The sequence below is a fragment of the Cyclopterus lumpus genome, chromosome 3, assembly GCF_009769545.1.
Source record: "Cyclopterus lumpus isolate fCycLum1 chromosome 3, fCycLum1.pri, whole genome shotgun sequence".
Classification (NCBI taxonomy): Eukaryota; Metazoa; Chordata; class Actinopteri; order Perciformes; family Cyclopteridae; genus Cyclopterus; species Cyclopterus lumpus.
Window position 1 is genome coordinate 21,764,740 of NC_046968.1, and position 23,169 is coordinate 21,787,908.

Genomic DNA, 23,169 nt, shown 5'->3' on the forward strand with positions numbered 1-23,169 from the left:
TTTTTGTATGTATTGCTGACCAGTGAGCATACAAAAAGGACAGAGGCAGCAGTTTACAAACAGATGTTCTTTTTATTTGATTTTGCAGAATAATAAAATACCATGGAGGTTTAAAAAACAAAGAGTGTTTTCTATTGTGAACTATTCTGCCCTTTGGCCAAACAGAAAACAGTTGCACACAGAAAAAACTGAAACAAAGTCTTTAATTTGGAACAGCACACAGCAACACTGTGGAGATTTCCCTTGTTAAGATTACGATGCACGTATCGCCAACAATGTTAGGAACTCATTTTGATGTTGTATTAACTTCAAGACAATGTGCAGGAATTTTCACATTGACACAATAGCCTCATTTCTCTTTAAAATGAACACTCATGGCTCCACTAAAACACTGCCAACACAAAGTGTGCATGTAAAGATTGTATTGCGCCTAAATGTTCTCCAACCAATTTTGACTTAAGTGAAGGGAAGGCCACACTCTTGGCTCCAGATTGTAGAACAATTGTTCTCTCCACAGTATAATATCCTAAACTACTCAGCTTCTTAGAAAAAGACTTGAAAAGACACAAAACAATTATGTTGGAAGTCTCATGTAGCTGAGGTCAGAATTGCTTAAAGCTGAAATCCTTGATATTTCAGCCATTGTTGATTTGGCCTCAACGCTGGTTACCTTGGTAATGGCAAGTGCAGTTTAATATTGCAGCAAACACTGCTTGAACATAATACCAACTGATGTATATGTTTACAGAACAACCAAACAAAACCCATGTTGGCAGACTCTGCCACTTGGGATGGAAACTACCATATAGAATGGTATTTACAATTACCACTCAGTGTGAAGATATCAAATGGCTATTGCAGAAGAAATGCAGACCATAAGTAGTATCCAAAAGGGGGATTTGATTTCATTGAAATTGAAGGACTATAACTTTGAATTAAGCCATTTTTCTGTGTGAAGATAAGCTTTTTGGGTCTGTAGAAAAAGTATAAATGTAACGGTTCAAAAGTCATTCATATACATTTCTCTCATATAAACAACAACATTATCTGTAAACAAAAAATCATAAATTATAACTCCTTTTAAAAACTTACTTTATGATCTCTGGCATGCCACCTTTACAGCACAACCAACGTCAAGCACTGTGTTCATTATCCACATTTCTTTACCTCAGTGGGGAAGGGTTGGAAAAGAATAAATAAATAAATAAAATATAAATCTGGCATACTATCAAAACTCTTCTACCAACATATGTCCTAGTCTGCCATAGTCTGTCAAATATAGGTGGATTATCACATATGAGGAGATATTTATGACCTATAAATAAATCTATAGTTTGTGTTTGACACACAAGTATTGATTTCTGAGGGAGAAAAATTATTTCATTTGTAAAGAAGGCAGAGTTGCAAACATATAGGTGGATATGTACACTAATGTGTGCCAATATTCTACAAGAATAGAATACTCCTTTTGTACTGAAAAATACATACTTCACAATTAAAGTGACAAATCCATGCGTCTAACCAGCAGGTGCTGCCTCCTTTCTAGAGGTGAAATGCATTCTGATGAGGCAGATGCTCCTACGTAGCAACTAATAATTGATTATGAGTAGATGGTGATAACCTCCCGACCTCCGCCTCGGACCAGCAGCACTCTTTCCAAACCTTCAGTCAACACCTCCAGAAACTCCATATCTGGAATATACGTTAAGTAAAATCAGCCAAACAAAAGCCTCCAGACTTGGTGGGTGTACTGCAGCCCAAAATCAGCAATACATTTATGAAAGACCCCTTTTGTTTGATCATATTGGTAAAGGATACAGTTTTCATCTCCATCCGTGTTTCGAGGTGGACCCGGCATGTTGAGCAGCACTAATCGAGCATCGTGGGACCTATTGACGATGACCTCGTTCAGCTTCACGGCTGTATGCATTCGCCGCACATTGGACTGATCCCTAAGAGAGGCCGAGAAAATAGAAGAAACAAATGAAACGCTACGGGTTGTATTAATTAAACAAGAGGTGGTAAAGAAAATGCTGAGGTTAACTGAATGCAACTCACGGTTTGAGGCTCATGAGTTCTCTAAAGTTCTCGGGTGCATTGTTTCTGTTCCTCCTCTCAGCCTCACACTTCTCTCTTGTCCAAGTCATCTGAACCTTCTCCGGAGGAGCCTCCACCACTTCCTCCTCCTCGTCTGAGTATAGACTTCCCATACGCACCAAAGAGTGTCTGTCCTTAACCAGCTGGGCCTGCAAGTGCCATTGTGAATACAATGAGGCTTGGATGTAAATATACTGTATGTAAAACCTTTACTCATAGCAATAAACAGTTAAATTAGAATTGTACCAGTAGTACATTCTAACGATCTATCATGCATTATATGTTAACAAATATTTCAAGAATAAATATGACACACAAAGAAAACATACCTCTCTTTGTCTTTCTGCACTGGACAGCCTCATTTGCCTCAACATCTGGGATCTCTGCTCCATCATTAACGTTCTCTCATAGGTGTATGCTGAGATGTCACTGTCGTGCTTAAGTAGCATTGGAAAAAATAAAAGGTTTGCGGTTAATCCAGTTTAAACTCTGTTGAACATGGACAGAGTGAAATTAAAGTAAATCAGCCAAGAAGCTTTTCGTGAAACAATCCTGTCTGCGGCATCTTGTAATAATGGGCATCTGGTTTTGTTACTCAGTTCAATTTGCTCTGGCTCTAGCTATGACAAATTAAAAGAACCCTATATAAATCTTGACCTTTGCTCAGATTAGTGGCTGTGTGTAAGGGCTCCTCACCATCTCCACCACCTCCACCTCAGCCTCTATTCTCAGCTGGTACAGGAACATGGCCAGATCTTTCTTCATCTGGATGCTGTTGTCATCCATCTGGGCTACAGTGAAGATACGCATCTGGCATTTCTTCCAAACCTATGCACATAGGCAAATAGAACCACAGTGTAATACCATCTGCTATACATAACAAATGTGACTATAGTTGCTTTCATGAAACACACTTCAATTAACACCCCAAATAACTTCAAACTAAAGCTAACAAAGACTATTCAGGGACAACGTGTACATTTGGAGGGATTAGAAAGACAACGTGTTTGTGTTATTTGCAACATAACATGTCAAAGAGATCTGCCTTCTCACTTTATGAAGTTTGAGCAGGAAGGGCAGCAGCATTAGCATCCCCCCATCATGGACAATCCACCAGACGTCAATGTTGCCATCTGTGAAGCGTTCATGGTTGCTCGGGTAGAAGGACACATTTTTGGGCACCATCAGGGCCAGGTGGGCAGCTGTGGTGCAGCGAACTGTGTCTGAGTAGAGATGAACATGGAGGCATGGATATTAACTGAACTGTATACATTTATTTTTGCAACAGCTTACATTCTGTACGAGCCAAATGGAAACAAACACAAAATGTATTACAAATAGTATGTTCAAATGAGCGTTATGTTTAGGTTCGTAATAGTGAGATGATTGTTAAGTGTACTACATATTTATGCCTGTAAACATTATGCAAAAAAAATATCAGTGAGACTCTTACTGATAAAAGTCTTCCAGGCACGAGGGTCCTCACTCTGTCTCCAGCCATAAGGCCAGCCCATCATCACAGTGTTGTGCTTCATGCCCCCCAGACCACAGGACTGGATCAGATGGACAATACCCTCCCGCACCTTAGATGCCACCACAATCTGGCAGAAACCTTTGACTCGCTCAATCTCCATCATATTCTTAATGGCCTGGCAGAAAAAAAAGTGGAAAAACTTAGCTGCAGTCTACGAACACAATAAGGAGTAAGCAGATAAACCATGTTTAAACAGATATAACCCACACTATATGCTTTAAAATAAAAGATTTATATAGTAAAACCACTACCTTCACTACCTCCCTGTATAGCTCCAATGATAATTGTTGATACATAATGCACAAGTATTGAATCTTGGATGAGTGATTAATTTCTCCGGTTGTTGTCACATGAAAAAAGCTTCTTTTTTTTTACCAAACACATCACATTATGAAAAATGTTCCTGCAACAGTCCCTTATTTTATCTGAAATGGGTCATTGGCCCCATATTGTAGTGACAACAACAAGCTGTTTCCAGCCATGCCCATTGATTAACGTGACAAATGCTTCAAAAACAGTTGCTGGGGAAGAAACGTCACAGAAAATTCACAATGAAGCATGTTTTCGCTTCATTGTGCTTTTCACATCACAAAAGGTGGTCATTTGTGACAATTAGTTGCAACACAGTCAGCAACAGGGAACAATAGAGAATTGTATAGCGCATGTTCAGCAGACCCCTTTCTAACATGTACCTGCTCAGCTGCCTGCATTTCCCCATAGCTGTCCAGGAAGTTGCCCTGGACGACAGAGCCCACAATGGTCAGACCCTTTCCTGCCTTCAACTGCGAGGCAAAGGTGAGCAGACGAGGATATTTTACGTGGAGGTCCTCATCAAGCTTCAACAGCACAAGCAGCTGAGGTCTGTGGTGCACAGAGTCAAAGATAGTCAATAGGAGCCAAAGGTCCGGATCAAAGGTGTGTCTTTGCACTCCCCCTGTGAGGGAATGTGGGCAAAGTATTGAGAAAATGCATATTGTTTAGCTGGATAGAAAGCACAGACATAAGATGATGCAAGTGTTCATGTATTAAACACAAGATTTACTGGATGATCGTTGGGGGTAGGTTGATCAAATTTGACTTGTAAAGTGCCAGTGGCAAGCAGCTAGTCTGTAATTAGCATGTCACAACACATTTACATGTATAGCTTAAACAGGGATGTTAAGCCATCTAAGGCACATATAACTGTTAAATGACAGTATTTTACTGTGAATAGGGTAAATGCTGTTGGAGAAAATCATCATATAACATAGTTTGAACTCCCCACAGTTAGCCAGCACAAAACGGTTTATATAACTTGTTATGTTGGAAACATCTGGTTTCCTAGAAATTGGGACTTGGGCAATTACTAGGAAGAAGAATGAGTCCGCCTTAAACGTACCATCCATGACTTGTGTGTTCTGCAAAAAGGGCACCTTGACGCCAAACAGAGTAAATCATGTGCCAAGTCCTTTCGGTAAACTTAGTCCCGAGGTAGACCCCGAATTAACACAACAATTAGACATAAATAAAATAACTTGTCTCTTCCAAATTTATCCCAGCTTTAACTAGACATCTGGACATTGTTTGACCTCTGAATCCCCAGTCAGGCTTACTGGACTGCCTTCTTTAGATGTTATTGACATACTGCCTCCATTGCATTCTTCATTCCACATTCAAAATGTTTAAGTCTAGTTTAGTCACTGTTATCACGATCAGAATGAGTGGCAAAAAGAGGAAGAGTAGCATCATATCTGTTATATATCAAAAGATGTCACGCTAACTTAGAGAAATATCACAAATGAAACCCTTCCTAAGGCCACAACTTCCCAAAGCACATGACATTTACTCATTGTCTGTCAATATGAATTACAGCCGGTTTGTTTGGCATCATCATCATTCTCCAGGGCCATTTTTATGGACGGTAGATCACCTATTATGTATTACATTTGTCCATCTGGGTGCCACACATTTCTTAAATGCCACTGACAGGATTTTGATCAAACCTGCAGCTTCTCCGAGCCAACATGTTTTTTTAATAAATTGACTGCATAACAATGTGAAATATGTATTGGTCTTCAGAGGGTGACAGTGTGGGATGTTTGATGCTGTGAAAACAACATTTATATTCCACCATGGACTATGGCTCCCTAGCGATGCAATCCAAATGAATTGTTGTGGATACATTCAGAGAGTCTCTCGCAGGTGTCGCTGTACCTCCAGTTCTTGGTGTGTGGGGGTCCGACCTCTAGTCTTAACAGGGCGTAACGTGCAGCGCTAAGGGACAGTCCTCTTATTCCGTCTCCCCACTCTTTCTCCGCTCTGTTGTTGTTTGTGAATGGGAGAGACACAAGCACAAGGGAAGACAAACAACCAGCATCCATTATAGACACGACAGAAGCAAAGAGACACAACGAAAAACAAATATACAAATGCTAATTAGACTCAAGACCTACCCTTGGTACTCTATGTATTTGTAGATCATCCCAGCAATCACCATGGCCACGAGAGCGTAGTACCAGGAGGAAATGAACATCAGAGCCAGACACATACTCATGCCAAGGAAGGACAGAGCCCTGTGGGTGGGACACATAGAGCCATACCAAGAACAGCATTATTATGTATAAGTATGACAGCCAGGACAACCTGGCTGGTAAAAAGGAACTGTGCTCCCACCCCCTGTAAGAAATATACTAACCAATGGTAATATTTAAACCTTGGCCTCCAGTTGGGTGTGCGTAAAAGAGTCTGAACAGCACAGGCTAGGTTCACAAAGAGATAGCACATCAAGAAGAACCTGTTGAATAAACACAAGGAGAATGTGCAACATATTTGAAGTCGACAATGCATTGTCAGTGGTGTGGTTGGCCTGAACCAAACTGGGAAATGAAGAAATGCATGTTCACATTGTTTGAGTGAAATGAATGTGTGGGGTGTGTTTATTTTATACTTGGCACATGTTTCATTTTTGGCATGTGTATGTATGTGACCTTACATGGAAAGGATGGGAGCCACCATATCCAGTGAGGCAATAAGGATGCCCAGCTCAGCTATGAGACCAGTCAGTAGTAGGGCCCATGTAGGCTCTCCATTGGTCTTTCCGTGACCAAACACCTGAAACCAAAAATTCAAAATCCTTCGTGACGAATAATGCAAATCACTTCATGTTTGGTACTGCATCATATTCAAATAAGCCTGCAAGTCAAATATTATCAATCATTTCCAGCTCCACATTGAATGTGATTCAGAGGTCATGCTGAATATTCAACTTAACGCGTGTTTTGGAAGTAATAAGAAGCAGATGAGTAACTTTTGTCAGTCAAGTCTGTGGGAGCCATTTCTGTCTTGCAGCGACAATGACAGGTTTGTCATCAACAGTGTGTACTATCTCACCCTCAGGAAAGGAATAATGTTGTCCTTGGCAATTGCCTGTAGAAGTCGGGGAGCCCCAGTGAGGGACTGAAGGCCCGCCCCCACCGTAGAGAAGAAGGAGCCAATCACAATAACCCACGGAGACGGCCAGGAGAGCGTCCCTACCACCAGGTTTTTTCGAACGGCGTCTCCAAACCTACAAGGACATGAATACTGAATGTGACCAAGAATACCACTTGACATTTATGATGAAGTTATCTTTATTTTCTATTATTTATTTGGACTTGAACATGCAGTAGAAGACAGATGAACGTACTTGTCCCGAAGGACTACTCCTTCAATACATGACCCAAACAGGACCACAGAACTGAAATCTGAATACAAGAGGTCAAGGAGCACACGGTGACACAACGATGTATATCAAATCTGCAAAGATTATTAGTTTAGTCACCAAAATAAGGATACAAACAAGTGAAGTAGTCGTAATGGCTAAGATAGTTCCCACGGGGATGGACTTTTGAGCATCCCGGAGATCACCAGATCTGTTGGAGCCTGCCATGATACCTTTAATGTAAAATAGAAGACATTTAAAAGCTGTTTAACTCTGCCCCCTACTGGCTGGATTAGGGGAAGGTTTAAAGCTATACCTTTTCACCTTTGTAAAGAATGTACATAATATAACAGAACAGGCGGCCTAAGTTCCAATTTGCAATTGATGGCTTGATATAGCATTAAAAAAAAAGTCATGTATACATTATGTATTTAAGTTTGTTGACACAACCATCATTTAATAAATTATTTAATATTCACGGTAAACATGAATGTTGCACTTTCATGCAGACTGTGGACTAATTGTTCACCTGTTGCAGACGGGAAGAAGATACCCACGAGAAGTGTGAATGATGTCGCGATGTCGGCGGACACGTACATGCCAAAGTTCTCCATGGCACCGTGGGCATCTGTTGACTGGAGCCCCGCTTTCTCCAAGATCTCCCCTTTCCGTTGGTAGTCGCTCCACATGTTCTCTAACAACAGAGAACTGACATTGAAAACATTGGCAGCACACTCATGAGAAGAGACTAACATTCTTACAGGCCTGTGTGTTATTCATTGATGCAAGACATTTCTGAATGTAGGGATATCTTTTTGACAAAACATCATAAGTTTCCCAAATAAGGATTGTTGATTCGGAAATATATATATATATATATATATATATATATATATATATATATATATATATATATATATATACTTGGAACATTAGGTGTTGTTAACTTCATTGTATAACAAAGTCTCATAGTGTATATTTCAATCCCACTACAATTCATGATATATGTACCTCTAATAATCCCACTGCCCAGTCCTGGGATGCTCTGTATCTCTGTCACATTGTTCTGATTGAAGTAGTCGTCACAATGAGCGCTGCTCATGTTCCCCGGGAGACAGAAGCTTTCCGACAGCTGACTGGGTACTGTGACGTTGCCCTTTATCACCGTCTTAGCACAAACATCGAAGCCATCTCTCACCAACGTCCTGTTTCCCAGCATGCAGATCCTACCGCAATAACATGGACACAATTAAAATCAAAGACTATGTTAGCCCTCATTATTTCCACCACCAACATAATGGTGGACAGAATCACAACAACAACACGATACTAATAGAAAAACCGGCACTATTTCTCCATTTGGAATCAACTAAATTAGCGCTCTCTCCCCTTTAAGAACTAAATCAGTTGCATTACGCCACATGTTTTTTTCTTCAGACTTACGGGAATTCTGGGGGATGAGTCAAGGATTTGAATGCCCCAGCATAGATGGAGACAATTGAGATAATGACGCAGGCCAGGAAAAGAGAGGCCAGCTTGTTGACGTATTTGACTCCTACGAAAACCACCACAGCCATCAAGCTGAGGCAGATGGAGCCGTAGACTCGCATATTGTTCAGCATGGCACTGTCACTCCCCAGGGTGTCTGTGGCGTGAAATATGGCCGCCTGGGGGACCAGATATTTCTGAAGAGAGAACAATGTTACAACGGGGACCGTTATTTCAATATACAGTGCATTTAAAACATATTTTAATAAAGAACAGGATTTATGAGTCATAGGCATACAAATGTGAGCTGGAATAAAGCCACTTAATGATATTTTAGCAAAACTGACCAAGAATATTTCGATGGCCCCCAAGATGTACATGGCAGAAGCAAAGGTAGTGCCCAAGTAGAAGCACAGTCCCACAGCTCCTCCAAACTCAGGGCCAAGGGAGCGGGAGATCATGAAGTATGCTCCTCCAGCTACGCAGTAAAACAAAGTGTTACACACAGAAAGCCACTGAAAAGCCCAGTCTGGGACAATCCCCACCATTTCTGCTGCCCTCAGGAGGAAGAAAATGTTATGGAAAATTGTACTTCTGCATCTATTCAGAGAGATTCAGAGCAGTCCGGTAATAAGTAATTATTAAAAATGTTATGTCCTGATTGTGATAATTAAGTAATTAACTATTACAAAATCGGGAAAAGGCGACAGAAGTATCTATAATACTTATCAAGAATGTGTGCTGGAGGAATGAACAGTATGCTGAGGGACTTATTAAGTGAATATAATGGAGTGTGAGGGTTTTAAAGTACCTGGAACAACACCGTTAGTAGCAATGGCACTCATTGATATGGCTGTGAGCATTGTCTGTAAAGGAAAGGACAACATATGATTAAGATGGAAAAGCCCACATATGTGGGTGTTAAGGTAATTAACATGGATTATCTTGAGTAACATGATTTCTGGAAAGAGACATCGTTGTTGGTAGAGCAATAAAAGCTGGCTCACATTGTTGGCAGAATCAACACAGAGAAGTAGTCTGTGTGTGTGTGTGTGTGTGTGTGTGTGTGTGTGTGTGTGTGTGTGCACAGTACAGTACATGTGTGTGTGCTCAGACTAACACACGAGCAGCACATGAGGACAATCAGGAGGGACTGCATGATGCCGGCCATCCCAACAATCCACGTCAGTCGGAGGAAAAGAATGACACCAAAGATGTTCTGCAGACACGGCAAGTAGACTCCCATCAGAGTGCCCATGTTGGGAGACTAATAGAGAGAGAGAGAGAGAGAGAGAGAGGAGAATATTGACTATGACATTGGAGGAAACACGTGTATTGACCAATTTTATTGATTTGTTCTTTTTTTAAAGGTCATTTAATTATGTTATCAGCTCTTTGCATGTATCCAGGTCTTCAACAGCCACAGTCGCACTACAGAGCTCACAAAGGCATGAGCAATCAATCAACAACTCTTAATACAGAACTAGAACTTTGATAGCGAAGCAAGGGGAGAGCCAGAGATGAGGATAATGTTTCTAAACCTCCAAAGAGTGTACAAGTGATTAAAAAAAAAAAGAAGAAAAGCGAGGCATAGTGTTCCTCTGTTGTGACCCGAGTCCTGACCTTGGGGGTCTTCCTACGTGAGGCCTCAGCGCTCTCCTCCTCCTCATGCTCCTTGGCTCCTTGGGTGATGTTGGTGTAGCTGACCAAGCGGCTGAGCAGAGAAGAAACTTTCGGCCGGATGTCCAACTCTTCCTGGAGGAAGAAAGAGAGGGGGGGAAAGTTAAATGAATGAATTTTGGTACATGTCTATCATCTGGCAGAAATATTGGGAAATCAAAATTACTGACCTCAAACAAAGCCAAGTTCCTGTCATAGAAGTCATTTTTCTTAGGAGCAGCATCAGCACTGTTGAGAAATGGACTGTCTTCTTTATGATTCCCGTGTCCTATTAGAGAGAGGATAAATTACAAATATATATTCTACTGCCAATAAATCAGGCAAACATTGTTCTTAAAGATATATTGGAGGCATCCTGGTAAAATAAACTGCAACATCAAGTCAATGTGCTTCACTGACGGAGACTTGATTTAGATGAAAGTTTGTCAAATCTGCAATCTTAAGACGATGCTTATTTACTGCAAAAGACAGACCACCGTGCTCGGTGTAAAATGTGTCCGTGTTAATTCAGAGGCTTCTCTAATGTAACAGGTCAATCAATGCTCATTTAAATATCTTCAAGATCAGAAATACTTGTCATATTATTTTATGCATTAAGCTTTTCAGCTAAATGCATAAAATGTGTCAACTATGGCACTACTATTATTGGCAAAAAGAGTCACAATTACATCCACAATGTGGTACTTGATAAAAAAAAAATGAATAAAAGATAGCTGGAAATTAAATAATATGTGTGAATAGAGATTAAAAGTCGTTAAATAAATAATAAAACAGTCATGGTTTTAAATCATGTCACCGGTTTGAATTAAAAATATAAGTAGCACAGTGCCATTGCCTGTACAGTAATTAATAAAACAAAGTAGACAATAAAATACCTCACCAATTTCTATTTTTTTTTTTTCGATATTCAGCATTTAACTGCCACTATTAATTATAATTTGAACATCTTAATAATCCCCAAGAAGCAGTAAACTTCAGGAACACAAATCATGCAGTGAAGCTGCAGTGAAGGGCCAAAAGCAGCACCGGCCGACACAGCAAAGTCCAGGTGATAAACAGGCATATAATTAGATTTTACTCTCATTAATTTTTGTAGAAAAGAATCAAGCAGAGATGAGCACAGTTCCTCGGGCAATTATTGCACGCATGCACACGCACGCGCACATACACACACACACATACACACACAAACACATTCACACACCTCATTACCTAGAAATGACCTAACCGTGGGTTATTAGAGCATGTAAACTTTAACGACGGCATCTCAAAGCAAAAATGAATCCTGCAACAAAAAGTCTGGCAAGAAAAATATTCTTAACAGCGTTTGAAAATACACCAGTTTTGTTGTAAGTCAGTCGGTCGAGTGTCAGTGCTGGTCTTCACTCACCTGTGTTCTGTGTCCCACTGCTTTCACTCTGGGTAAGCATAGTTATGAGCTGTGTCCAGACTGCAACAGAGTACTCTGTGCTCTGGCTTGGGGAATTGTCGATTATTATCCAGGACACTCGGTTGCCCGTGGTGAACACTCATTCAGGGGCCTGATTTAACACATGGGGCACCATGTGGGGAGGGTGGGGTGAGTGGAAGATGCGGTGGTAACTCTCTGACTAACAACCTCAAGTGCAAAACACATGCATGCCAGATGAGAGACAAGACATGATGTACGTTTTTTTTCTCAATTAAAGCAAGGTTTGTTTCCAAATATCTGGACACAAAAATGAGATCATTTGAGGCATGAAAGACAAATTCCCAATGGTCTCTCTTTACAGATCCTGAACAACACAGCTGGATGGGAGTCATGCCTGGGAAGAGATAAGAGTAAACACAATGCCAACACTGTCCTCTAGTGTCGTCCGGCTGTCAGTAGCATGGTATAAAGACAACACAATGTGTTTGAAGCAGCAATGAAGGGAGACTACTGGAGGTGAGATAGAGCCACTGAGTAACTTAAAGAGACATCTGGCCTTTTTGGGGCAATGCAGATTGCTCAATCGGTGTTGCTCCAAAGACTATCCTAATGTTAAAACCTAAAAATAGTCCAGCCTCCGGCTCATTCCATTTATTGGACCAGCAAAATAAAAGACACTTTAACAATGAGGAGACAGTGGGGGTCTCTTGTTAATAACCTCACATGAAATGTCTAATTAAAAAAGATGAAAGATTAACTGGCTTGTTATGAAGGCACATAAGAGTCTTGCTGTGCGCCCAGAAGGCTTTACAGCAACCTGTACCGACATGTCACCTGTGAACCCACCAAAACAGCTCACCACCACCGGTGGAAGATCATAGCCTGGCACATTCACAGAAGGCTTTACCAAGGTAGAAAGGTTAAGCATGGGCGTACATGACTTTTACTTTCCACAGACCAACTAGACGCTGTATCATTTTACACTATAGGTTTCTTATCAAAGAAGTATAAAGTGTTGGTGTTGGGGTGAATTTTTTACTTCCAACGTTATCAGAACTAAGTCAGACAAATAAGTTTAAAATACACACAATCGATAGCCATGATTATAAGTCATATTTGAGCTTTTAGTATTGCACAACAATGTTTATTTGTGCTTTGGACTTGCTGGGTATCATTTGCTGTGTGTGATCTTTACTAGATCAATTCCCTGAGAAGATGCTGCGTTGTCAAGTGCAAAGTGCATGAGGTAAACAACGTCTCAGACACATTTACAGACAACATCAATATGATTTGTTATTGGTCCAAAAAGCAACAGAAACTTCTACCTTTCTGCAAGCAGTGCATTAGTTTACTTTGTCTTCTTCTTCTTATTGATTTTTAATGGCGGTTGGCACCCCTTTATTTGGTGCATTACCACCACATTCTGCTCCCGAGTATGGATCAGACAGTTTACTTTGTCAAGACTGCACAGTGTACTTAGGTGGGATATTTGAAATATTCAAGAGGTGTCACAAATTCCTCTTCATATTAGTTGCGTTCACACTGTCTGCCTGGTTAATTAACTCTCATGTCATTTCAGATCCTGCCCATCACACCTGATCATCCCACATTCCCTTCACCTGGTCCTCACGCCCGACTCACCTGGAACCCATTTCCTCATTAGTCCCTCACTACTTAGGTCCTCTCACTTGCACTCTGCCAGATTATCTTGTGTGTTATTGCCAAACTCGCCAGCGTACCGTTGGCCCATGCCTGAGCTACCTGTTCTGTAGACCCTGGATTTTGCCGGCCCCTCTCGGATTTGTTTTCCTGTTTTGACTGACCTCCAGGTTTTGACCCTGCCTGAAACTAAGTCAAAGTGTTTTGCTTGTCCATCTGCCTGAGTTGTGCTTATGAGTTCCAGTACCTGTAACCCTTACAAGAGGTTTCACTTGTACATGGCAACGTCTCAGGCAGAAAGGAACTTAACAGTAATGTGTCTGCCCTTTTGTCTAAAGCTGATTAGTCATGGAAAACAATATCATGTCCATTTAGCTTTCTTAGGGTTTAAAAAAAGCTTTTTTGCTAAACCTCCCCTCTAATAAACACTTAGGACTTAACACCAAGAGGCAGATAAGTTGTTTAGCTTAGCCAACTCTGTTTTATGCAGTCAGTTGGCAAAAATGTTCGACTGATTATGTGTTTGGAGGTGAAGTGTGCGTGTTTGGCTAAGTGTGTGTAAACTAGAGACAGTGAAGGAGACCTGTGCATATCCTTTGCTCTTTTCTTCATTTCATTTGCTCCCTCTGCTTTTGTAAGCTGCATGCTGTCAAAGCGGAGCTAGATGAAATGATTAGAGGGTAAACGTATTCCCTATTGCCAGTCCTGCTCATTGTTGATGTTTCTGGGCCTGTAAAATTATCCGTGGCCTTCCTAAAATCATTCCAGTGGACAGATTACCCGCTCTCTCACCTTCCCACAATGCATTGTTGAAGTTGCTAAAATCTGTCTCACCCACTCCCTCACCTTCCCACAATGCATTGTACAAATCAAATGAAGTAAGTCACCCACAAATGTTGTTATTTACATGTGTTGGTACATGTATATAGATATACAGTAGTAGCCCGACATCATTTCAATTGTTTAGGCCTCCACTGTATATTTCAACATATGCCGGGGGAAAAGTACAAAAATAGATCAAACTTATTATTTTTTTTTAATTGCTTCTAGCTCATGACTTTTTGTATTGTACTTTGTTCTCCTCCAGCCTGTAGCAATCGGCCAATGCACGCTGTCGTAGCTGTGCGGCATATGAACAGAGCATTGGAATGCTAACCTGCTGAGCCACACAGCAAAACATATCAGCTTTAATGTGCACTAATGATGAGAAAAGGACGGCAGCTCAACCTGATTGCCTCAAAGGTTAGAGGTGGGAGGGAAGAGGTGCATTGTACAGCAGACTTTCAAAAAGACACATTAACTAAATGGGCTGCATGTTTGCTGCACACACACACACACACACACAATCCACACTCATAAAGGTTTGCTTTGTGTGAATGTTACACGTGCAGGTTATAGTCTGTAGAATGATGGTACAGACGAGCACTCACTGCCTTGTTTATCTACACACGATCCCTCGTTAATATCATGAACAGCATGAAAAAGAAGATCCCCTATATGCAGGTGTTATTATACATGTTCAGAAATCACACTCCATCAAGTATGGAGGTCCTTTTAGGAACGTTTGATTATCCTCTTTTGGGAGCCACTGGTTCCATTGTAGCCAAAAAAAGACTGTTGCAAATGTCATACCTCATTGTACTCTTAAATGTATGCCTAAAAATAATTCCCAAGACCGACAGAACATCACGCATTTAAGGTACAGGCTTCTGGGAAGCCAATAAAGTAGTGCCCTGTTGCTGCTTTGCTGGAAGTTATTTATCCGGTTGTGATTCCCTGGTCAGTGTTGCCAACAAACCGGTTTCTGCCTGAGGAGTTTGGAAAAACACACAGGCCTGCAAAAGTTGAAGTTGCTAGAATCTGTCTGCGATCACAAGGGCAATGTTTGCATTCTTCATGCTCTTGGCTGGAAAGCAGTTCTGTCCAAACACTTCTGATGTATAACAATCAGAGCGTGCTACCGAAGTTTGACATTCATCACACCAGTGAAAATCATTTATGTATAGACAATCAACTGTTTGTTTTTATGGACAGTACAGTATTTACTTTTGCACTGGTTTCTGTTAAGTGTCAAAAGGGAGGCAGTGAAGGAGAGCTTGGTAAACCCAGGCTAAACTGAATGCATTTGAATGCTATAGGAGGCCCTGGAGGTACACATTGGAAAAACACTACAACATCTGAGCTGCTCTGCTTGCCGGGCTGTCACTTTGATGTGCATGAGCAGATAGAGCAAAGATGGCACATAATTGGCTGGAAAGACAGTTGTGTCATAGGAAATTATTCGTGACAAATAATTTCGTTGAAGCATGACTTTCTTGCTCAACTATTAGGGTATCGCCGTACCACAAAACTCACTGTAGAGTTGTTAAGTGTGTGTGTCTGTCACATTTCTGCCCCGCCACAGTGTGTTTATCTCTCAAGGGTTTTCTGAGCAGCACAGCAGACACCACGACAGGAATGGTCCTCTTCTCCTGAGAGATGAGCAGACCGCAGTGTTCTCCAAATAATCCACTCATGACACCCGTTCCTCAGCAACTATTTCCAATACAAGCAAAATACATATTTTGCACGACATGGTTATATTAGTTACCCAGAAAAAAATATTTACAAAATAGATCAAATTACTTTTTATATATTTATAGTGAAAAAAACAACAGTAGTTATTTAAATGAATTTAATTGATGGGTAATTTATTACATGAACAGTAATGTTTCCTGCACCTTGGATTTATTCAGTTCATGGAATATTATGTATTGCCTCGCTTCACATACTCTGATAAATGAGGGAGCTCCACTTGCTGCACCAAAGGACACTTAAGTAGTAGTTAGGAAGAGAAAGAATAGTGTCTCTTGCCTAGATTTCCGAGGCTATCAATTGTTTTGCACTATGGCACACAGGTTACAATGTCACAATAAACAAATCATGCCTCAAATATAATTTAAAAACAGAAATGCAGGCTCACAGGCAGAAAATGAACAAGAAAACATACTAAGGGGCTTGCACTTAGATATTGGTTTATTAATAGGACTCCATCTTTCTCTGAGGACAAATTATGTTCCAAACAAACAACAATCAATCATGCAGCAGTAAAAAAACAAAAACAAGAAGAGCAACTAACTTTCCTCCCTGAAATATGAAGGCTATTTCAGGGTATAGTTGCTCTTGCTCAAGAGTACAGCACACTTACAATGACCACAGTGTTGGTCCTGTCCTGCACTGAACAGAGCAGAGTTCACAGGCTGAAACAGACCGTGCACTGTGTCACTTCCTCCATGCATAGCTGAGCCATCCAACATGAACACACAGAAACCCACCACTCCCATGATGAAATAATCCATCACACACACAGTCACTTTTAGTTTGTGATTTTACCACAGCGAATACTTTCCCACCCATATTTTTCACTGCTTGAATAGGTCACAATGCTGCATGTAAAACTCAAGTTAGAGAAATGGGTAAAAATACCTAAAATTACTAAGTTAGTAGTGGTAGTAGTGTCGGCTGTAGCTCATGGGGGAGAGTGGTCGTCCTGTAACCACAAGGTAACCGGTTTGATCCCCGCTCTCCCCCATCAAGTGTCCTTGAGCAAGACACTGAACCCCCAGTTGCTCCCCGGGCGCTTCACTGCAGCCCACTGTACATTGTCTAAATGTCTTTCTGCATGTGTCACTCTCTCTCTTAAAGAAAACATATTTCTCTTTGAATTGATGCAGAATAATTCTGATATGATACTTAAATAACTCATAGAAAAACCCTGTAAAGATGCCACAACAATGCAGTCAACTATTGACTTGAGGAGCTGTTGAGTTCTCACTTGTGTTTGAACGTTAATGGTAACATACTGTGCGTCCTTTGCTGCGTCTCATCATTCATTACAGTCACACTTCCTTCTTCTTCTTCTTCTCCTCCTCCTTCTCACCCTTTCCAGCATAATATCATCCATGCAGCTATTAATGGTGGTTGTTGTTCTCAGGCTTTAGAAAGCTCTCCTCGGGTGGGTAATAAAGATTATGACAGCAGGAAAGCAACGGAGGGAGCAACAAGCTTGTGTGAAACTCACCCATAAAAAAGGGTTATATCAGGACATCTGCGTTCCCTGTATCATCAAAACTTAGAACAGAGTTCTAATTAGACAACTTTCAAGCCACTACTTTTTAACACTTAAATCACTGTTTAGTACAGTATCCTATAAGTGTATTAACTTGCATATCTGGTGTTTAAAAGTTGTCATTTGTCTCTAAAGGGTAACTTTCATGCATTCCAGAAGTATACAAGCAGAGAGCTGGGTCAACATTTACTTTGATTCATATATCAGTCTTCTTGAACCCTGTGGCTTACTGAAACATAGATCATCCTATCTGCGTGGCCTGTTCGCCTGCAAATGTCTACATACGCACTCACACATTGCTGCGCAAACACATAGATATGCATCCCATCTCTATACACACACACACACACACACACCAGTTGTTCACTCACTGGAGGCTCATTAATGCAGTAAAAACAAACGAGAAGAGTCTTCAGCCTTGAACTCTGATGCTAACTGATGTTTTTCAGTTGAAGGGAAGCGTGACGTGAAGGTACCAGGAGAGTGTGGCCAGTCAGTGTGTGGGTTTGTGCCCAGCACAGACTACTGGGCACTTGGTGAAGCGTGGGCGCTTCATTGCAAAGCCGCGCCCATGTGTGTCTTTTATTAAAAACTCTGTTCCCCAGGTTGGTTCAAACTCTTTCAGCCCACACAAATGAGCACTGCTCTCACATAATCCTACCCAGCGGCTACACACTCCTCACTGCTCTCTTTGTCTTCCCTCTGTCCTCCTTTTCTCTTCAGTCTGGGACTCCTCTCTTTTAATGCTGATAGAGAGGAGAAACAAGTGAGTGACAGTGAGAGACAAGCTGTGACAGAGGAGGGAGAAATCTGCTCCTGTGTTGTTGAGCAGCCAATCCCCGTGAAAGTAAATCCCCCCTTGGCACAAAGAGAGCTCCATCTTTTGTGCAAGGAAGCACTTGAGGTCTTTTCTTGTTGCGGTGGTACCAGCTTCCCCCCCCCCCCACACACACACACACACGCACACACACAGTCCCACTCCACTTTGTGTTTTCCACCACAGTTCTCGCCCCTTGTTTCCACTGTTTCTCATTTGTCCCTGAATATATTTTAAAAGGCTTCCACAAGCAAAAAATAAATAAATACTACCGGTAAAATAAAAAAAGTATTGTTTTTTTCAACTCTACCCAAACTGTAAAGCTGTTAAAAAAAACAGACCTGCCCTATGTAGGAAAACTGCTTTTTGGCCCTGGAGAATTGCCATGGTAACCATACAACCAGCTGTTCATACAGCTCTTAGGACAAAGCACGCCTGCCTCTGTACGGGGTCCACACTCATTAAGAATAACTTTTAGGACACATTTTATAAGTTCAAAACTTCATGTTGTGTCTCAGCTGAGAGATTAAGAGCTGAGTAAAAGTTAGTGAGGAGACCTACCATCAGAGCTGACAGTATCCTGATGACCAGGGTAGTCTTGTCCAGTGTCCCTGTAATCCACCCAGTTAATCCCCTCTAGACTGTCGTAGCTGGTCTGAGCTTGATCCTTCACCGGTACCACTGTGAAGTGAGGCATGTTTTCATCACTATCCTCTGCGTCTCCAGCTCAGCAACTCAACATAGCAGGCTAGCTGTTAGCCAGCCTCAATTCAACTCCCACTAATGGCAACTACATTCCACTACACTGCGCTCACTTCCTCTAGAGGCTATTATCATACTCCCCGCCCACAGGACAGCCCCTCCTGGTTTTGTGTGTGTGTGTGTGAACAGAAGGGTATGGAGGTCTCACGGATGCATTTTGGAAAAACTCCCTCACCCCCTCAAGAAGGAGTGACCCGTGGGACACAACTCTGATTGAGGAGTTAGCATTTTCATCCCTGAGTCATGTAAAGTCAGAGGGTGAGAGAGTAGGGTGACCCCTTTTCTGCTGGCTGTGTCATAATGACAGCTAACAGCATGAACCTTGTCTGTTCAAGGTTTGGACAGACGGGTCATTCACAAAACACACACACACACAGCTACATGGCAGTTTGGAAAATAATTAAACAAAATTGGTGAACTGAAAGCACAGAGTGGAAAAGAGAGGAAAGAGCAAACAGTCTGTCAAAAAGAGAGGAGACTAAATGATCCCAGATCCCATTCCAACTGTTAAAACAGCTGAACAGTTCCATGTCATTTTAACCTTTGACCATTTGCATGTCATTTTAACCTTTGACCCTGTGGTCAATCAGAATTTCAAAATAGCCTTTCCCCCAATTGCTAAATCATTCCATAAATTAATGCTTCGTGTATGCCTTTTTACAGCTGTTGAGGACAGGCTCAGCAGTGAGATCACTAACAGAGGGTAAAGTTGACCCTCCTCTTTCCAAGAATAGTAGCTACTCAAACCATAAAAGCAACACATCAAAGACTACGCCTATAGTAAGGCTGTTATTAGAGGTCCTGTTTAAGGCCGTTTTAGTGCTCCATTTGGATTCCCGAAGCTTTTTAAACTGTAAACGTGTCTGGGGTGTTTTTCACTATGATTTAGAAACAAGTATCCTCCATTCCCCCAAAAAATACTTTGAGAAATAGTCTGTGAAAGAGTTAAAAGGGCAAGGTGCTGAAGGGTAAATCACATGCCCCTATGTCTGAATTGGGACCGCCACACACTATTTAATTACAAACAAGCTTACAGTTGTGTAGACCTTTTTTCAAGGCAAATTAGCATGGTAATGTAGTTTTATAAGACATATGGACTACAAAAAGTAACTATAAACAAAATAATCTATTGAAATACACGTTTCATCATCCGTTAGATGATGTTAGCTCAAAGAGATATCTCACCATGTTTTATGTAAGGTTGTCAAAGACCAATATGCAGTCGATGCCTTCTGAGACATTGTCTTATAGGAATTTGTTTTGCATGAGAAATGTTGATTGTGTGGACACACACACACACACTGTTTTGTTTTACATAGAAACCCTCACATTAACACATCATCTCACAAGAAATAATATTCTTCAGTAATTTCTACCTTTCATTGTAGTTTTTACAGTCCTTTCCCTGACTGACTTGCTGACTTGGCAAAGTAACACACATGAGATGCCATCAACCATATAAGGTTATTTCCCGGATTGACTAACCCGTGCAGTGCTGTGTAGGAGTGAGGGTCAGTGAGCAGCAGGCAGACAGGACCTTACGCCCTCTTTTCTTCCACCACAATTACTCAGCCTTGTGGAAAGACAGCAGGAGGGACTGGTCTCTGAAAATCATGAGGCCCACAAGGGTCAGCTGGTTTACAGCAAAGAAAGAGACTTGAGAATATGGTGAAGGTACTGAGGTGAGAAACTAAAACAACGGTAGCTACCTATATTAGCACTAGCATTAGTCAGAGTCAAGTTTAGGCGCACAAAAAATGGCTGGAGGAACAGCACTGTGCTTTACTGAAAGAGCTAAATGACGTGAAGTGATTAGCTAAGAATAAAGATGGTGAGTATGTTTCCCACTTAATTTAAAGGACGTTCAAAAAGGTTTATTATTGTTTTCTGCTTTGCTTTTAAGGCTTGTGGATACAACAAACTACCGTCGGCTGCTCCTGGTCCCATGCACTTTCTTCTAATGTGTCAATGTGGCAGATATGATACCACAAGATGAGAGGATTCTGTTACCTGAATGTCTTAAGATTGTGTTATCACCAGGTGCTACTAAACTGCAGTGAATGCTGCTCTGACTTGCAACTATGGCTATCGTCCACTAGATGGCAGCCTTACGTTACTTCAAACATTCTGCACCCGCATTTGGTGTTTTCATTAAAACAATAAATGATCTCCCTCTAGGTGTCAGGCGTTTAAAGCCTAATAAATACAGAATAAACATATATTTCAACATAACCTCCCAATAGATAATTTGGCAAACATCAATGATTCAATCTTGCAACAGATTTCCGAATGAGGATGACGTCCTTTAACACCTTTTTCTCTGAAAGGCACCATTTGAATTCTAGAATATTCACAAAACAAAATGCTTCTTAACTGATTAAAAAACACAAGCATGCTTTACTCCAGTGTTCAGGAACATGAGAGACATAATATAAAAGAACCTCTATAAATGTTAACGTAGATTCAACCACTTCCTGGTGTTACATGAAGAGTTGGTCTTAAGTCTTATTGGAGTCCTTACTCGCATGCTGAAAGGCATGACCCTCTGTTTACGAACAAAAGTTATAATCTGTATTGGAGAGAAAGATTTATGTAATCAAATGTTCTAACTGAAAACTTGTAAAACTATATATTTTTTCATGTGAAATGCAGTTATTTCATTCTCAAAAATGTTGGGAAATTGTGATGTAAAATAATCATGTTTTATAACAACACAATTTCCCACAATCTAGTTTCTGAAATGTCATAAGATAAAGAACAACTTTAAAGAGTGTTGCCTGAAAAAAAAGTGTATTCATCTCTGTTTTGAATGAATGCTATTTAGGTAGGTGCATGGCTTAATCTAATTGGTTGGGAAAGCTAAGCACTCCTTGTCTTTCAACATTGATTAGGATTTTCTAATACTGTGCCTGAGGGGACTTAAGTCGATCCAATTACCTTTGACTGCCATCATTAGCTTGACGTGGCCAGAGGGTTCCTTCCACTTTGTCTGTTGCACTGGAGATCTGCATCTGAGGACAATGAATGCCATTCAGCCTGGCAGCAATGGTGACTGAAAGGTTGGCCGTGGAACCAAAAGCAGATTTATGGGTCTGTACGGCTTGACCGAGAGAATCTTTTGGTAGTTTCACTCTTTGGGTCTGGGTCTTGCCAAACAGGGGGATAACTATCAGTCTCTGTATTACATAAAGCGATATTTTGTTGGCCATTGGGGCATAACTCCCTTCTCAAATGTTTCATTGACAAACGGCCTTCAGACGTGATACATTATTATTAAGTATCACCCTTATTTTGTAATGACTTTCGCTTTTGTTTTGTTTAATTTGCTTGTCTCCCAGTCCTACATCTGCTGTACATCCTCTTGGTAAATTCATTGGCCTTGAAAATGTTTGCTGAGGTCACTTGGGCGTATTTCAGAGCAAGAGCCGTTTCCAATAATAAATCATAGTTTGTATCTCCTAAAGACTCATCCTCAAAACAGCAGTTACAAATGATTGCCTTCATTGGTTGTGGGAAGAAGCAATTGTAGAAGTAACATACATGCATCATATCAACCGTTTTACCTTGAGGTAAGAGAGGTGTGGTGTTTCAGTAGAACATTAGATGCTTTTCAGGCAGGCTCCCATGTTCGCATAAGGCCGGTTTTTCTATAGGACTTGGCTTTCATAAAACATAAAGTCTATCAAAGGTTTTGCATGGTCCTTTTGAATAAATGACATGCCCTGCCATGTCATACACATGTCTGGACCGTTCATCATATACGTATAAATAATAAACTTTCCCATAATTAAGCGAACAGGCTTCAGGGCAGCCTTTACATGATACTGGATAAATAATGTTTTTAAATAATGTTTTTGTCAAACATTACATTACATTACATTACATGTCATTTAGCTGACGCTTTTATCCAAAGCGACTTACAATAAGTGCATTA

General features: G+C 40.9%; 1 protein-coding gene across 2 annotated transcripts; it reads right to left on the bottom strand.

Annotated features, from left to right (window-relative positions):
- Positions 1-52: 52 nt before the first annotated feature.
- On the bottom strand, positions 53-19,290 carry slc12a4 (solute carrier family 12 member 4). Of its 2 annotated transcripts, XM_034525334.1 has the most exons (24): positions 19,035-19,290; positions 10,649-10,746; positions 10,422-10,553; positions 9,919-10,065; positions 9,610-9,664; positions 9,146-9,276; positions 8,754-8,995; positions 8,322-8,536; positions 7,840-8,004; positions 7,445-7,543; positions 7,296-7,353; positions 7,001-7,175; positions 6,603-6,721; positions 6,306-6,404; positions 6,064-6,183; positions 5,825-5,929; positions 4,324-4,492; positions 3,551-3,746; positions 3,151-3,320; positions 2,794-2,925; positions 2,427-2,534; positions 2,059-2,246; positions 1,819-1,952; positions 53-1,692 (listed from the first exon to the last, which is right to left on the bottom strand). In XM_034525334.1, the coding sequence occupies exons 1-24, from the start codon at positions 19,168-19,170 to the stop codon at positions 1,601-1,603; spliced, it is 3,285 nt and encodes a 1,094-aa protein (XP_034381225.1). In that variant the 5' UTR covers positions 19,171-19,290; the 3' UTR covers positions 53-1,600. The 2 variants fall into 2 exon arrangements, with proteins under 2 accessions (XP_034381225.1, XP_034381230.1); XM_034525339.1 differs by lacking the exons at positions 7,296-7,353; positions 7,445-7,543 and having other exon boundaries at positions 7,908-8,004.
- Between the last annotated feature and the right edge of the window lie 3,879 nt (positions 19,291-23,169).